General features: G+C 44.4%; 2 protein-coding genes across 3 annotated transcripts; both read right to left on the bottom strand.

Moving 5' to 3' along the window:
* Window positions 1-2205: 2205 nt before the first annotated feature.
* On the bottom strand, window positions 2206-3060 carry LOC139652266 (transmembrane protein 200B-like). Its single transcript, XM_071529279.1, has one exon. It carries the CDS (start codon window positions 3058-3060, stop codon window positions 2206-2208), a length of 855 nt encoding a protein of 284 aa, XP_071385380.1.
* A 2708-nt stretch (window positions 3061-5768) lies between these two features.
* On the bottom strand, window positions 5769-15482 carry l3mbtl1b (L3MBTL histone methyl-lysine binding protein 1b). Of its 2 annotated transcripts, none has more exons than XM_071529280.1 (22): window positions 15465-15482; window positions 13839-13975; window positions 13539-13728; window positions 13178-13391; window positions 12947-13076; window positions 12654-12705; window positions 12024-12118; window positions 11808-11912; window positions 11551-11686; window positions 11341-11432; window positions 11076-11227; window positions 10511-10602; window positions 9995-10080; window positions 9778-9888; window positions 9579-9693; window positions 9230-9329; window positions 8485-8682; window positions 8227-8328; window positions 8033-8097; window positions 7748-7920; window positions 7401-7463; window positions 5769-7233 (listed from the first exon to the last, which is right to left on the bottom strand). In XM_071529280.1, exons 2-22 carry the CDS (start codon window positions 13947-13949, stop codon window positions 7105-7107), a joined length of 2511 nt encoding a protein of 836 aa, XP_071385381.1. In that variant the 5' UTR covers window positions 13950-13975; window positions 15465-15482; the 3' UTR covers window positions 5769-7104. The 2 variants fall into 2 exon arrangements, with proteins under 2 accessions (XP_071385381.1, XP_071385382.1); XM_071529281.1 differs by having other exon boundaries at window positions 10526-10602.
* Between the last annotated feature and the right edge of the window lie 947 nt (window positions 15483-16429).

Below are 16429 nucleotides of genomic sequence, written 5' to 3'. Positions count from 1 at the left end.
ACAGAGAAATTGCATGTGTCCTGAGTCAGCGTTGGGTTAAGCAGCTTACAGCCTCCCGTCTGCTCAGTTTGATATGTATCAATGCACACACACTCCACTCTCTCACCGGAGGGGAGCGGGGGATTCGATTCAGTAATATACTCCACCACAGCCTTTGTCACTGAATTGTGTAGCGCACGTGACATACTCCCGAGTGTGCCATTGAGCAAACATATGCAGGCACACACACACACACATACCAGTAAGCTCTTAAGGAGTTGTTGGATTGTCTTAAAGAGAAGCATGGATTTGTGTCAGTGTTTCTGCAGTTGTGTTTGCACATGTGTAAAGGGTCAAAGGTTCCCTCTAGTCAGAGGTTAGGGTCAGATTCAAGGAGATATTACACATGTAAATTTAATCTGATGTTCAGGATTATAGCCTGGCAAATCAAACTCTACATACAATTTGGCAATGGAATAATAATCAAGACAAAACCCTCCAAACTCATTCATACTACTGCCTACTACTGAAGTATCAATATTCAATCCAGCATCTTTCCTTCTAGATGTAAACACATCATAGTGAATCTAATCCCTTCTCTCTCATAGTGAGAACTGCTTGTTATGTGTGTGAGAGAGGAGTGCTGTTTTTGTGAGCGATATGTGTGAATGAGGCTGGCAGATTGTTGCAGGATTCAGTCAAGAAGACACATTTCCTCAACTCCTTCCTGCTCCTGAAACACACATATCCTATCCGACAATACCATCCCTACAGAATGTGTACACAAAACCTTCCTCTCGGGCACAACAGTGCTCATGTGTGAGAGATGAGTGCTGTTTTAGTGGGTGAAATGTGCGACTGGCTTGCAAATTATTGCAGACTTTAGTCTCCATCCTCATCTGGATGGCAGAATCCCAGCATGAGCCCAAACAACAAGGAAATGCTCTGCAGTCCTAAAGCACCTATAAAAACCGTCAGACTGATCCTCTGTGTAATTAGAGGCTGGAGGAGAAAATGCTCGGGATAATTAAAATCCTACTCCTCCCTCTCTCTCACCCCTCCCTTGCTTGTCTACATGTGGGGCAAACAACCCTATTCAAACATCCTCAATTTTGCTATTTATACTTGATAACAATGTATTCAGCATTGCTTTGCGGACAACATAGGAGAATATTCCCTATTTTGCATCCCAGCAGAACCCAAAGACTGAATTTCCAACTGCTTTGAAGAGTCTCATATTTGAATAAAGCGTAGGACTCGGATGATGAAGAGAGGAGAAGGGATGAAAGGTCAGGCTGGTGGGAGAGTGTTATAGGACTCACAGGACTGCATTTTCTCAGCTAGGCTGTGTCAGGAATAACTCATAACAACCACACCAGAAGTTGCTCTTTTTTAGTCACTGCTCTTTTCTGCTCGGCCTCTGCACAACAGAGTTCGCAATCCTTCAAGATCTTAACTAAACAGAGATGGACAGGACTGAGCGGCTGACGCTGTGTAACAGAAAAATGTTGAATTACAGTTAAAACAAGCACTTGAGTGAGTCTACATCCGTGCGTATGCAGAGTACCAGCTGATATTTATAGTGTGGCTGTAGGTGTTGAGTGAGTGGATTGTGCCCTTGTGCGCTTATCTTGTTTATACTGAGACACAATTTCCTCAGACTAGAAGTGGATAACAGTATGTGTGAGATTAGATAAAGACTCATTTGAGACTTAATCTGATTTGTCCTCCTAATTTAGCTCTGCCCCTTCAGCCAGACAGATGTAGATGTAAAACCTCTGTGGAGAACATGCATGTGCGTGGGTGTGTGTGTGTGTGTGTGTGTGTGTGAGAGAGAGAGAGAGAGAGCGAGTGTGTCCATCTCCCAATATGGCACCAAAATAACTGTTTTGCAATCCTCCTTAACTCCAAATATGGTCAGACAAGCAGTGACTTTTGGGATTTGCGCGGGGTAAAGTCTAAGACAATATGGCAAGTTGACATCAGACAGCATAGTTTTCACTCTTCCAAACGTGGGCGGGTCAGAGAAAGATGTAGGACAAAAAAAAAAAAAACCTCACAGACGCTGACTCAGAACCACTGCACCACTCTGAGGCATTAAAACATACAAAACATTTGATCTATTTATTGAGAAATGCATAGTGCTTGTTCAAATCTTGACTTTTAGCGTGTCAGCTTTCAACACAGTGCGTGTTGGACCTTCGTATGTCTCTCATCATGCACATTTCATGAGACAGTAGAGGGGAGAGGAGAGCCTGTCCTTATGTTGAAGTTGATCTCACTAGAGTTGCAAGAGTCTGAGTAGACAGAGGAGTGAGAGAGGGACGGGCAGGGGGAGGCGGAGTGAGAAGTTGGCTCCTGATGGTGCAGAACACGGGTCAGCAGCGTCGACCTCCCCTCCCGCTCCTCCTCCGCCTCCTCTCTCTCCGCCGCCTCCCTCTCTCTTCCTGCCCGTCCCGCTCCCTCCCCGGGCGGCGGAGGTGGTAGTGGTGGTTCCCTGCTGTTGATGTTGTGTCTATTCCTGGGAGGTGGAGGAGGGCCCCAGTTCTCGTTCAGGAGGCAGAGCGTGTGGGAGGCCGCGCCCCAGGATCCCCGCTCTCCATCCTTGCAGTTGCACGGCGCCTGGCAGCTGGTGCTCGGCCGCTCCCGCACCTCCTCCCAGCCGCCGTCCGCTTTCAAACCCTCCAGGTCGTCGGACGTCTCCAATTTGAGGAGCTCGCGGTCCCGGTTCTCGTACAGGAGCGTGGCGGCGCAGATGAAGATGAAGAGGCCCACTCCCATGACGACGGGCCCGGCCAGCTTCATCCTCTCGCTGTGGGAGCTGCCGCGGCCGCCCAGAGGTTTAGGCGCGGCGGAGACGTAGCCGGCCACCGCCACGGCCATCCCCACCAGCACCACCCCGACGCCCAGCAGGAGCCACACGCCCGGGGCGGAGCGCAGGTGCAGTCTGGTCTGGAGGAGTCTCTTGTGGCGTTGGCAGCATGCTGGAGGCCAGACTGGGTGTGACTGGGACTGGGTGGAGTGGGAGGAGGCGGGGCTACAGACAGGACTGGACGTCCCACTGGACCTCGCTGCCGTCATCCTCTAGCTTCAGACTGGAGAGAGAGAGGAGGAGCAGAGAGCAGAGCAGAAAGAGGGGGATTGGCCAAAAAAAACAAGTTCAAGTTTATTTATATAGCCCCCCTTTATCACAAGCATGTCTCAACGGACTTTACAGAGAATGAGCCTCGCTAGATCTAACTGATAATCAATTGTAGAACAGAGTGACGAAAGACAAACACAAGGAAGAAGAACAAAGCACAAGACACGCAATAGCAAATTTTAGCAGAATGTGTTCAATGCAGCAGCAGAGGAAAAGTACATGGGGGTGGGTGTTGAAAAAAAAGATTGTAACTACATAACAGGAAATAACTGCTTTGATAAGACTTGGCTGAGTTAATGAGATGCCAATCCCTTGCAGCTCCTGCAGTGTCTCTCTGGGGAAGCACAACACACTCAACCACACTGCAGCCATGAACTGAGACTGAACTGTTATTGAACCAGTCGTTCATCATAGGAATAAATGACTGAGAGCCAGTGACCCCAGACCTGGTGACTTCACTTTATGATCTCACTACAATAAGGAAAATGGAGTCACATTACTGGTGGGGCTTTCACTGAACTCCTAATTTAATTTCTCTGAAGCAAATGAACTTAACAGGCTGTTCAGCGAAACTCAGACCAATTGGACAAAACATCTTTAGCACTGTTAACAAACATTTGCGTCGTTTTTGCGATAACAGCACCTTTAATGCCTTTTTTTTATTATTGTTATCGACACACTCCTTGTTGGCTAGGTTACAGTAATCCAAAGACTGAATTTTACTGTCTTTCTTTATTCTAATGATTGTTATGCAATATAAAAAAAATCAGATTAAGTTCGCGGATTGGCTACTTGCCTTGATTTGGATGTAAATCCGACGTAGAAATTGACCCCTCGGCATTATCAAAATAAATAACCCAGTTGCGTTATTTCCCACTCCTCTGTGTTTTCATGCTGCGTCTTCTCCACCACTTTGACTCGCGTTTATCCGGAGTTTCACCTAATTCCTCTTCAGATTAAAACGTTTTCATCCTTGGCTTACTGTCGGAGCCCGCGTGCAGCGCATGTGGGATGCTGATCCTCAAATGAAGCTTTTATAGTAAATAACAGTCTTACTAGAAGTGGTGTAACACTGCTCTCTCTCTCTCTCTCTCTCTCTCTCTCTCTCTCTCTCTCTCTCTCTCTCTCTCTCTCTCTCTCTCGCTCAGCCTTTCTCACTCACCCCCTCTCCCTCTGCTTGTGCGCCTAAGTAATGTAGGCTATGTTTTGGTTTGTGTGTGTGTGTGTGTGTGTGTGTGTGTGTGTGTGTGTGTGTGTGTGTGTGTGTGTGTGTGTGTGTGTGTGTGTGTGGAGGAAGGGTCGTGGGAATCTGCGGCTAGTCCCGGCCAGTCCCACGATGAGCCCAGTTATTCTTAGTTAGTACCAACCATCCTGTGTTGTCAGAAGTGTAAAGTTATGGAAAGAGCAGTGCCACCCTCCATCTCCACACCACTACAATATATATACACTACCAGTCAAAAGTTTGGACACACCTGATTGAACGTACTATGTTTTTCATTATCTTAAAACCATTTTGATCTAAAGGTTTATGCTAAATGCTTGAAATGTGTTTTTTTAGACAAATATAAGTTGATGCCTATATGAATTTCTTTCCAACGCCTTTGCCTTTCCATCAAGCCAGTTAGGTATCACCACTGTCATATCATTTCTAAGTATAACCTTCTGACTTTTGATAATTTTGTCAACTATGCAAACACCTGTTTAATGTACAAAATTATCCATAATCTTGCTCCTCCTCCTCTGAAAGAAATTTGTTTCACTGTGTTCAGACAACATCAGGCAAACAAGAGCCTCCACCAGAGGCAACTGTGTAATGCAACTCAGGCGCTCTGAATTTGGCCGCTCAGCTTTTTCCATTAGAGCTACAAACATTTGGAGCTCCACTCCCAGCAGTATCAGACAAAGTTCAGATTTTACCAGTTTTAAATTACAACTAAAATCATGGCTGAAATCCAACCAATCTTGTGATCATTAGCTCCCTTAAGATACCAAGCATAGTGCACTTTTTTGTGTTGTATTTCATAATGTTTATGTACTGGACACTGCAATTTTAACTCTCGTAAAGTATTTTGTAAAACTGCCTGTCTTTGTATCACCTGTCCAGGGACTGCAGATGAAATTTAGGTTTCTAGCTAATTCTGGGACAGTTACAAACTGTCCATTGTCCCTGTTAAATAAAGATATATACAATACAAAGGCAAAGGGCGGCTACTTTAAAGAATCTAAAATTTGTTTAACACTTTTTTGGTTGCTGAATAATTCCATTTGTGTTATTTCATAGTTTTGATGTTTTTACTATTATTCTAAAATGTGAAAAATAGTTTAAAAAATAAAATAAAGAAAAATGCGTGTCCAAACATTTAACTGTTAGTGTATGACCTGATTAGATTCAAAAACCTCTGCTCTCACACCCATTAAAAGATCTGAAAGCACAATCAAGACAAAGCACAAGTGTGTGTGTGTGAAGACTAGACAGCTCCTGTGGGTTTGAGGCTGTAAGATGAGCTGCACACTCACATTGCATGTCTGAGGTAATCACCACAGCCTAGAGGATCTGATTGTGTGTGTGTGTGTGTGTGTGGCGATCAGTGGAGTCAGTGTTGTGAAATTACAGAGGCCAAGTAAGGACAGCAGCCAGTGTGCATCTCATTTATTTCATCCATTCACACATTCCGTCAAACAGCCACAGTTACCTCAGAGCCAAAAGTTGCGTACCATTACCCCTTAAATTAAAATACATAAATAAAAGCTGTTTGAATATAAACAATTGCTGATGTACACATTCCAACTTGCTGAATTACACGCTAAATTATAGAGCGACACTGACGATGTGTTAAGTATTTCTCAAAATCTTTACAAATTGAGGTCCTGCGCTTTATCTCAGTGTCCTTTCACTGTAGAGGGATGCCGCTCCTTTTGCATAAACAAGCAGGAATAAATTCTGGTATGGATGCAGGGACTGTCTGTTGTAGCTGTATACTATTTACACTGTGAATGCCAGAGGTTATTTAGACCAAACAAGACAGGAAACAATATCAATCAAAACAACCAAAAGCTGTTTTTTTGTTTAAACATTCAAATTCATTTAGTGTTCCCACAAAAGCAAAATACATAGAGAAAAACAGAGCTGGTTCATTGTCTTGTTCCACCATGCCTTTGTCTCCAGGTTCCTCAATTAAACAATTAGCCCTTAGCCCTGCCAAATCAGTCACAAAGCAATCCTCTGACCAGAAAAGCAATGTACGGCTGGCGGGAAATTACATCCCCATTTCTCAAACGCGCTCACAGGCACATGTGCACATACACAGAGACACACACTCTTTACCCCCCCCCCCCCCAGCTAAACTTCGGCCAGCTCCAACCTAACAAAACTCTTTTCCTTGGACATGTAGAGCAGCCCACTTTCTCCATCTAGAGGAGAAACATTGAACTACATTAGTGCTTCTGCTCCAGTGGGTTTCACATTAAAAACTCCCACCTCACGATTGTTTTTTGCAGCTATTTAAAAAAAAAACAAAAAAAAAACATTTGTTTCAAGTAAAAGCAGCAAATCGCACATTTGTTCCATCCGCTCTGGGCTTAAGCACCTTTTCACGACAATTCAAATAAAAAGGGAACTGCAACAGAATAGTGACATTAAATCCAATTCACAAACTGTACATTGTTAAGAAGCCTTAAAGGTGCCTGCAGTTACTTTCATGATCATTCAGAAAGCAAACACGATATAAATTAAGGAATTCTTATGGTACAATGTAAAACTCTCCCTCAGGCTGACTAGTACTGTCCATCAGAGGCTTGGGGAGAGATGGGGTATCGTCACTGGTTGATGGCTTCCACTTGTTTCTCTCTTGCATCTGCACCGTCACAGAGCTTCGACAGATGAAACCCCGTCCTGGGTGGGTTCAAATGTCTCAAATGAGTGCTGATGAAGCGGGCGTTGAGGGACTGGTTAGGAGGAAGTGATTCCGTGTTGGAGGCGAGTCTTACTCTTCGTCAGCGTTCTTCAACATCAGGATGGAGTTGTAGATCTTCAGGGCGGGGCCCAGTTTGATTGACAGGATCTTAACGATGTCTGCTTGGGTGAGAAGCAGGAAGGCCTCACCATCTATTTGCTGAAGAGATGGAAAAGTATTGGTTTAACTCTGTGTCATTGGTTAACTAAGCATGCATGTGTTCCTGGGTGACGGTCTGGCACAAACTTTAGACTCGGGTTTGTCACTGGGTTGGGGAGGAGGGGTATCAGGGTTTAATTTGGGTTCCTAGTTTGTAATGAACTTACCTCTGTTCTAAATGTAGCAGCATGCTCTTTACAACCTGGGAGTCCTTTGACAAAACTTGCCACCTGACCAACACAGAGACACAACAGTCAGCAAACAGCTGCAGAAAGGCTGCACCACGTAGGATGTTTACAACAATAAATGGTAATTTCATCTGCCAGTCGAAGTGTCTTTGTATGTTTCCTATTGAAAACCAGCTGTTAACCCTGATAGCCAGAGGGCACAAATTCAGCAAAACAACCACAGAAGTGCTCCGTAAGTATTTATCTCACATACATGTTGGATGGGGGAATGTGGAGCATGTCTACTTTGTGTGTTTGAGCATTATGAGTGTGTAAACGTGTCTGACCTCTTCAGCGGTCCAAGTGGCCACTCTCTTGGCGGTCAGCCCCAGGACTTCAGGCAGCAGCTGGCAGTGTTTGTCCCAGCAGAGTGCCACCCGGTGGGGGGGAGAGGCGGAGATGCCTGGGGAAAACACAGACTCGTGGAGGGCCTGCTGCAGAGAGATGGAGTCTGGAGAGGCTGGGGGGAGAGCGAGAGCGATGAGACAGAGTTAGAGTGGGGGTGGGGGGGTGGGGGGTGCATTCAACAGCACAACATGCTCTCTCGCTCTCTAACACACATGCACACGCACCTTTACTATCACCAATCTCCTCTTTGACATAGTGCATCTTCAGGTACTTTGGAACTGGAGCAGTCCTGCAACAAACAACAACATACCAAGTAGAAAGTTACTCAATTAATACAAAACAACATTCTCTGCAATGAGTTTCAGCTGCACAGCCTGGTATGAGGGTATGAGAACCAGGTGCAGAGTGACAGAAGTACCGTTTAGGTCTGGCTCCATTGTGGCTTTGCTCACTGGCCCCACCCTGTGGCTCAGGCTGGCTGCTGCGCCCAGAACGCTCCGCTTCCACCGTCACAGGTTTCCTAGCAACACAGAAAAGTCGGCTCTAATGTACAGACCACTGGACAGAGATGAATGCAATAATACCGACAGGACTTCTCTTGGGAGTGCTAGTGGCTTTCAAAGTATGTTCCTGCCGTGTATTTGCAGAGTGACAGGATTGTGCATGTTAGACCCACCTGTTGTTTTGGGGGTCGTCGGCTCCTTCGGGCTGCTCCGATGTAGCGGGGGTCTGCGTCGAGGGGTTTGCGTGACCGTCGGGGCGTCGCCCACGGGGATGAGGTCCGCTGAGGGCCAGAGGTCGTTCTCCACTAAGCCGGTCTGGTACCAAGCCCTCCTTGTTCAGATTCATCTCCGAGTACGGACAGCTCACCTGGCTGCACACACACACACACAGCCACAACCAATTCACAACAGTTCTGACCAGCTAGGCCTGCAACAACCGTGCATTTCAAAAATGTTAATTTCATGACTGTGCATGAGACAAACTTTCACTATTGACCTTTGATGTTCAATAATGAAACATCTCAAACAACAAAGGAAAAAGCAACTAAAATCACCTTAAAAGCTCGCCAACTCCCACATCCTCAGGCTTGCACACATACACACACACACACACAAATACACACACAAGCAACAAATCTACACTGCCAGCAGCCCACACAAGTGCAACTGACATTTAAATACAGTCAGACTTTCTTCTCCCCCTGTACTCATTGCATTCCACAGCCCACAAACATTCATATAAAATAAGATGAGATGAAACTGTAATGATCCCCATGGGGCAAATTGGGCCGTCACAGCAACAAAATTGGGGAAATTAAGAAAATATAAATATATATGCCATATAACAATAAGAATGAAGAGTAAAATATAGCATGGAGAGAGACCGTGAAAGGACAAAAGTGAGTATGTGCTACTAACGTGTAGTGGGTCCCATAGCGAGGTCCTCTGACGTGGCCAACCCCATTGCATCCTGGGGTAGGACAACCTTGTCCTGGGGCGCTCACTAAATCAGTGGTGCCTAAAACACACACACACAAGGGAGTGTTAATAAAACTGTGCAAACAACTGCAGGACCATTTCCATTTTTACTTTCTAATAGATTCCTCCCACTACCATATCCAGGAGTTAAATGAAGGCAGAGACAAACTGTGCTGACTCATCCATTAAAATTAAAATTTTGGCTCGCTCTCCTGAGGAACCTCGACCGACCTCACTAATAGGCATTCATACAGAACAGACAGAGAGAGAGGGTGAGAGTGTGTCTCACCGTTAGGGTGCTGTAGCGGGTGTCCAGTTTTTTGACACCACCCCACAGGGTGCAGATCAGCACAGTCGGTGTCAACCCAATAGTCATACTCTTTACTCCAGCCATCAAAATGGATCTAGATCAGAGGAAGGGAGAGCCAGCCAATTAGACACAGACTGATCCAAGTCCAAGCACATCTCGACCGGGAGACATTTCATACCTTCAGCCGGTGATCCTCTGTGTCAGCTATAGTTGTAACACGGATGAGCATGGGGTTCCTCTTATCGACCGCTTCCAGCTTCATCCCAATGTGGAAGCCATGTGGAGGCCGCTGTAAAAGACAGGGCATAATGGTTATCATGAGACTATGTCTGGAGTGCTAGGATACGTGTTATAAATTATATGTGTAGATGTATGTGTGTGTGTGTGTGTCTTACCGGTTTGAAAGCCCGGGCGGGGGCAGCCTGTGTCCCGGTCTCTTCCAGGTATTTCTCCCATGAGAAGCTCTTGGGTTGTTTATATTCTGAAGAAGGGAAAACACAGCAAATCTGTCAGTCACTGAAGACAACAGACACACTGGAGCAACTATACAGCATATTGTACAGTGTACTGAGGCCCAACAGATGTATTGTGGATCAATATTATTGGCCAATTTAGCCATTCACAGACAGTGATAACAGCATATATTTTACCAATAATGTACTGAAAAGTAGCTTATATATTTCTTTAGAAAGAAGTTAGAATGGCCTATAAGGATAATTTATGTCAAATAACTCAGTGTGGTTCTTTCTCACAATTACTATTTGAGAGATCTGGAAAATGAGAATTCTTTGCTGGTTGAAAGATGGATTTCTCTATGCAAATAAAATCAGCAGATATCTCTGATAATGTTACATCCTGTATCTATTGGGCCCCGTACTATATCACAATGATGTCTAGTGGTCCAAACCTGCCTTGGTCTGTCTTACCGGCTGGAGTGGTAAGGGTTAGTTCAGTATCCTCACAGAACCCCACAGGATGGATGTAAGGACTGCTAGAGTCACACCTTAGCACAAAACAAAACACAGAAGATTTTGATCAGTGGGTTCAGAGTGATGTATGCTGATATTGGCTGGACGATGTGACTGCAACCAGGCCATGTCACTCTATAGCTGAGGATAATTCTTCACAACAGTAATTATCACAGTTTGCAACATGACAGCAGGTCTACAACTGCATGAAATCTGTAGTTATGTGTGTATCAGGACTGAACATAAATGTCCTACTTTTCTAGACTTTTTGTCCAGTTTCCAAAATTTTCAAGGCCTAGAAATGATCACATTAATATTCCAAACCTTTCCAGACTTGTGTAGGCACCCTGCTGATATCAAATCGATAATTAACTACAGTTCTCTTGATTTCACATTACGGAAGAGAACAGCAACTATTTAAGAGGAGTGGAGAATATCTTTGGACCATGCCACCTCTTTCTGTCTCACACCATGCACAAATGAACACTCACATCTGTTTGACTCTCACCAGTAATCGTATGTGTCATCCCAGTTGTCAAAATGAATGAGCAGTCGGTTGTCGACAACAGCGGCAATGGTTGCTACACAGATCAAGGATGGATTCTTCCTGTCAACTGCCTCCAGCTTCATCCCCGCACGAAATCCAGATGGAGTCACAGACTAAATAAACACGCAGACACATATAGCCTATGAATATTCAATGCACAAACAATCTCCAAACAGATTAAATAACCATTTGATAAATTTGCAACACACACAACACACAGACAGACCGTGTTGAGGCTCTTGAAGAGGTGTTTGGGGGCCAGCTGACCCCTGCAGTTCTTCACATACATGCTCCAGTTAAATTCCCCATCCTTACAACCTACAAGACAAACACACTCAGAAGTGTTGTGGCCACTCTCTAGTCTCGGCTTTCATCTCCGATTCACTGGTTATTTGTGAAATATGGGTAGATGGTGCGCAACTGTGTATGCGATTACCTTTGGGCAGCAGCAGCTTGTGTCCCATCTTCTCACACCAGCCAGCTGGCTTCACATCCCATGAGTCGGCGTTGACCCAGAAGTCATAGCATTCTGGGTAGCCGTCAAAGTGGAGCCTGACTCTATAGCCCTGGATCTGAGAGACAGAGGGAGGGACGGAAGAGAACAGGAGGGGGTTGAAGTGCTTAAATATAAACAAGGATAAAAGGTAAGTATGGCCAAGCCTAAGCCCCAATCACAAATGTCTGTGTCCATACCTCTGCCACAGTGAGCACACAGAACAGCGAGGGGTGACAGGGGTCGAGTCCCTCCAGCTTCATTCCCACCTTAAAGCTGTTCCTGCTCTGAGGAAACGACTGGTGCTGCAAAACAAACACACACCATAGTACATCTGCGTAATGAGGGACCCGCTAAACAAAAGCATCTGGTTATACTTGACAATACAAAACTGAGACATGTTTGTGTGGCAATACCTCTTTGAATAGTTTAACAGGAGCAGCTATGGCCCTCTCCTCTTCCAGGTAAGCAGGCCAGCTCCACGGCCGTTTCTTATTGGGTGGGGCAGTCACTGGGGGTTGGGCAAAAACAAGTTCAGCAATAAGTGTCTCAGCAAGTACACCAATATCTCATCGTTATTTGCATAACTCAATTATCCTGTATTCGAGTTGATGCATGTGGACATCCATCACATTCCAGTTATGAGAAACATGAATGAGATACCTGGGATACAACGATAACACAGAAGCATGCGCACCTCTTTGACCATTTTACGGATAATTTTATTCTGTTTTTGTTAGCTCAATTTACATGGCAATATTTAATCATGTATACAAAAACATGGAAATGAATATAACCAGAATAATACATAATACCAGAATAACCGCAATAAAATGTCAAGAACAATTTGATCTAATACCGAGAATACTGTGTGCATGCATCAACACACACATTGTAGCATTTATAGAACCTAGCCTGATTCATATCAACTCTCAGTCATTGTTGTGGACTCTAACTCTAATGGAGAGACAAACCATTTGAGCCCTCCAGCTGCCCTCATTCTCTCCTTCCCTCACTCCCCTTACAGTGGCAGTATTGTAACATACCCAGCCTGGCAATTTTGGCAGCTCTCCTGCCTTTGGACGTCTTGGCCTTTTCCTATGAAAAGGGAAACAAAAGGAACATGTTAATAATAAGCACAATGCATTTTTTTTTTTTCTTTTGTCGGCATCCAAAAAGTAGGAGCCATTTTATTTAGAAACCATATTAAAAGGAATTTAACATCGGCAATTGGCAATAACGCCCAATTTTAATTAAAACATAGTATTTTAATATGTAAGACCTCGATAATTACAGCGCAAATACAATGAATGATGAATGTTGGGAATTTGCTCTTTACCTCTTCTTCCTCTTGATTATCTTCCTCTTCATCACCAGAATCCATATAGATCTTCCTCTTTTTACGCACTCGTTTACCCAGCCTCTCACCTTCAACTGCTTGACTCTCCCTTGGTTCCCCTGGAGACGACCTGCAGAGAAGATTCAGCTCACAATAGAGCAACATACCCAATAATCCAACAGACAGGAGAGAGAGAAAGGCATGAGCGAGTTACAAAAAGCGTGACTTTACCTGCCGCTGGAGGGCTGGGCACAGATGGAGCTACAGAATTTACCCTGAAGGAGGGTATCCCGAGGAGCATGGCCACCGCAGGCCCTGCACCTCGCCAGCTCCGCACTCGGACCCACGTCTGCGCTGGAGCCGACCTCCACACTGGGACCGACCTCCACACTAGGGCCCTCCATACTGGGACCCTCCTCTAGAGACAGAAGCACAGGACCGGGGGCTAGAGGACAGAGCAGAGGGAAGGGCTGAAACTGAAACTGTTCACTGTACATAACACAAGTAGAGCAGCAGAGCGTAAACAGTAAACACTGCAGCTCTTTATCATAACAATATTGCAAGTATAAAGCTAGAGCTGTCATTGCTTTACCCTGAGATGACCCTGGCTGACTCTGATTGGCTGGAGCCGTAGCTGTGCCAGTCTCTGATTGGCCCTCTGGTGGAGGGGTGGGACTGTGAGACGGTGCTGGGTCCAAGGTCTCAGATTTAGGCTCGGCCTCCTGCCCTTTGACCTCTGGGTCTGTGACAATCTCTAGAGTTCCAAACTCTGTCATGCGGAACTGAGAGGTATATAGAGAAATATGTTTTCATACATATCTGTGTGCACAGAAACAACTTCACGCAATGAGGGATGTTCCCTCTTGGAAACACAAACCAATCTCTAGCATACCCTGATGTCGCTGCCTGGCAGTGTGGCAATGCCATCCTTCCAATCCAAAGCACCCATCATGTCAAACTCTGCTCCCTGGGAGGGGCCATCACTGGGTGGAGTGTCAGTCATTTCTACTTCTCCGCTATTCTCACCACCTGAAATGGCATAATTGCAGTGACAACAAAGACTATATTTTCAACCGAGACAAACCAGTCACAGATGTTACAAAACCCAGCAGAGATGTCATCTAATGCATAAATAGAGAGGTTGAGTCCACAGCTCTGACTCAGTTTATATCGTTGTTCTACATGATTGTGTTGACTATGCATGATTATCATGGTCACGCAGTCTCCATTTCTGCTTTTACGGGGAAAGTGATCAAAACTACACAACAAAATTCTACCTGCACTGGTGTATTTTGTCTTGCGCCGCATCACCGCTAGATGGCGACTGTGTGCTGACTTGCAGGATACACCATGCACTTCGATTTCAGACAAAACAGTCAATAATAATATTGTTTTGCAGGCCAACTAAGGGAGAAATGCGTGCACAAACGGTCCCATTAGGGTAAACCTTCATCAAGATCATTGACAAACACGAGGAAAGATGTGCCAACTTTAAGTTAACGACACAAGTTCATCTTTTCCTTGTTTTAACAGTATCTCCTAAAATCGGCTGTTTGCCTGATTATGAACAATTGAGGTGGTAAATTGTTTATCAATTTTAAAGAGAACATTGTTTTCTGCACTGATTGACCAAACTTAAAAGCGTTTTAATCCAACTAAGATTACGATATAACGTTTTAGTCTTGACGCATGTTCAACACTGAATTAAGGTAATATTCTCCGTTTCGTTGGTAGTCATAACCATGTGAAAAGTATGCAATAGCCTAAGCTACTCGATCATGATTAAGTTAGACTTCGCACTTAATACGCCAATTTTATTCTAGCCATAAATAAAGTGTATGTAAGAGCGCCCATGATTAGCATTCGTCTTATACAAAATGGCGGAGCATAGGAAGAGGCCACCAACACGTTTAAACTATGTAAATTACTAAAGTTACCCATTTAAACAAATCACACAAAGCCGCTACATGTCGAACAAAAGTAAATGCATGCTATGTAATTTCCTGACTTAGTGTTTTCCTTCACTCTGGTCATTTTCTTTACTTTCCCCTTGTCACGGAATGTCAGCCCAGGTTGCTAGCTTGTGCTGACATAAAGCTAACAGCCAGCTAGCCGCTCCAAGCTAGCAGCTCCACTCCGTTCAACTGAACTGATGATGGCTAGACGACTAGCCATAGCATTGTGACTGGATGTAGCGAGCTAAGGACAATCCGTAATAAATAAGTTTCCCGGTTAATAACAATAGAAAAACGCATTTCATTAAACGTCAATATTTCGTCTAACATGATACATACTCGACATAACATTGCGTTATTGTTCCGAGCTTCAACATTGTTGCTTGATTAATTTCTTCAATAGAAACTTGCAAAAACGATTTATTCTCGCCGTTTTAAATCAGAGTGGAAATAATGAAATCTAATGCTCACCGGAAAATGAACGCCGGTTTTTCAAATTTTGCTATTGATAACTGCAATAAATGAGTATTAACGTCGTATTGTTTGAAATTTATGGAACTCACCTCGTTTCTGTTTTAACTCTTATTTAGAGCTGGATAGAAGGATGCGCATGCGTGTAAGATGCGCTGCCTGACAACTTTGGATCTCGGAAAACTTCAGTACTATCGATGGTCAATACAGGCCCGAGTATTAACACGCACAAAATTCAGTTCAGCGCTAACATGTAGGCCAACTAAGGAATATGCGCTTGTTTTTGTTCTTGCTCGCAAGTCTTTTCCCGTAGAAGAGAGACTGTGTGTGTCACGGGAGCGCAGGGACCGCAGTGTGTTGTGGAGCGGTCTCTGTGGTCAAAGTGACAGGCTGGGGCTATTTTGCTTACAATGTTTAGTACTTTTACACCGTAAAACAGTAGCTTGCTGTGGATGCATCGGAACACAGACGACATTTAGTTTGTAAACGCCCATCCCTCTTGGATAAAAAAAACCCACCAAGGCCCGTAAGATCACCTGAAGTTGAATTGCCCAAACAAAATGTCCTAAATATGTTGCTGCACACCAGTCTGTAGGCTGGTTGTTTTGTAGTTTCAGCTCCAACACACATCTGCGGCCATGTGGACCGTACGGTTATGAATACGAGGCTTATATCACCGGTGAAGACTGCCGAACATTTGAATAAACTTACCGAGCTTACCTTAGATCACTCCTGACGAAAGATCACCGTAATATTCCCAAAATATTCCTATGGGGATTTACAGCGTGACTGTGATATTCAACAGTGAGTTTAAAGTGGCCTCATCGTAGGCTATTTTATGCTATTTATCTATCTCTTACGGCATTTCTATATTCTTCTTCTAGCTATGGATAATATATGGTTTATATAGTTTTGCTGTTTGCACAACATTCTTCTAAATTCTATTATAAGATTACTATAGGCCTAGATATTTGTCGTAAGGGACTGTTGATTGATTGATGGGCTGCTGGTCGGCTAAAATGTATGATGTTAAACCAAAATGTAAGAGTGTTATGGG

This window comes from Centroberyx affinis, unplaced genomic scaffold, assembly GCF_046629955.1.
Source record: "Centroberyx affinis isolate AG114_WGS23_722 - 3 ecotype Tasmania unplaced genomic scaffold, CSIRO-AGI_Caff_v1 ptg001775l_1, whole genome shotgun sequence".
Taxonomy (NCBI): domain Eukaryota; kingdom Metazoa; phylum Chordata; class Actinopteri; order Beryciformes; family Berycidae; genus Centroberyx; species Centroberyx affinis.
The sequence above is the reverse complement of the archived record's forward strand: the minus strand, read 5'-3'. Positions and strand labels throughout refer to the sequence as shown.

Coding starts and splice junctions, on each gene's coding strand:
- LOC139652266 (XM_071529279.1), bottom strand. CDS start 3,060: ATGACGGCAGCGAGGTCCAGTGGGACGTCCAGTCCTGTCTGTAGCCCC.
- l3mbtl1b (XM_071529280.1), bottom strand. CDS start 13,949: ATGACTGACACTCCACCCAGTGATGGCCCCTCCCAGGGAGCAGAGTTT. Junction 13,729..13,838: donor TGCCAGGCAGCGACATCAGG/GTATGCTAGAGA, acceptor TATACCTCTCAG/TTCCGCATGACAGAGTTTGG. Junction 11,433..11,550: donor CAAGCTGCTGCTGCCCAAAG/GTAATCGCATAC, acceptor TTTGTCTTGTAG/GTTGTAAGGATGGGGAATTT.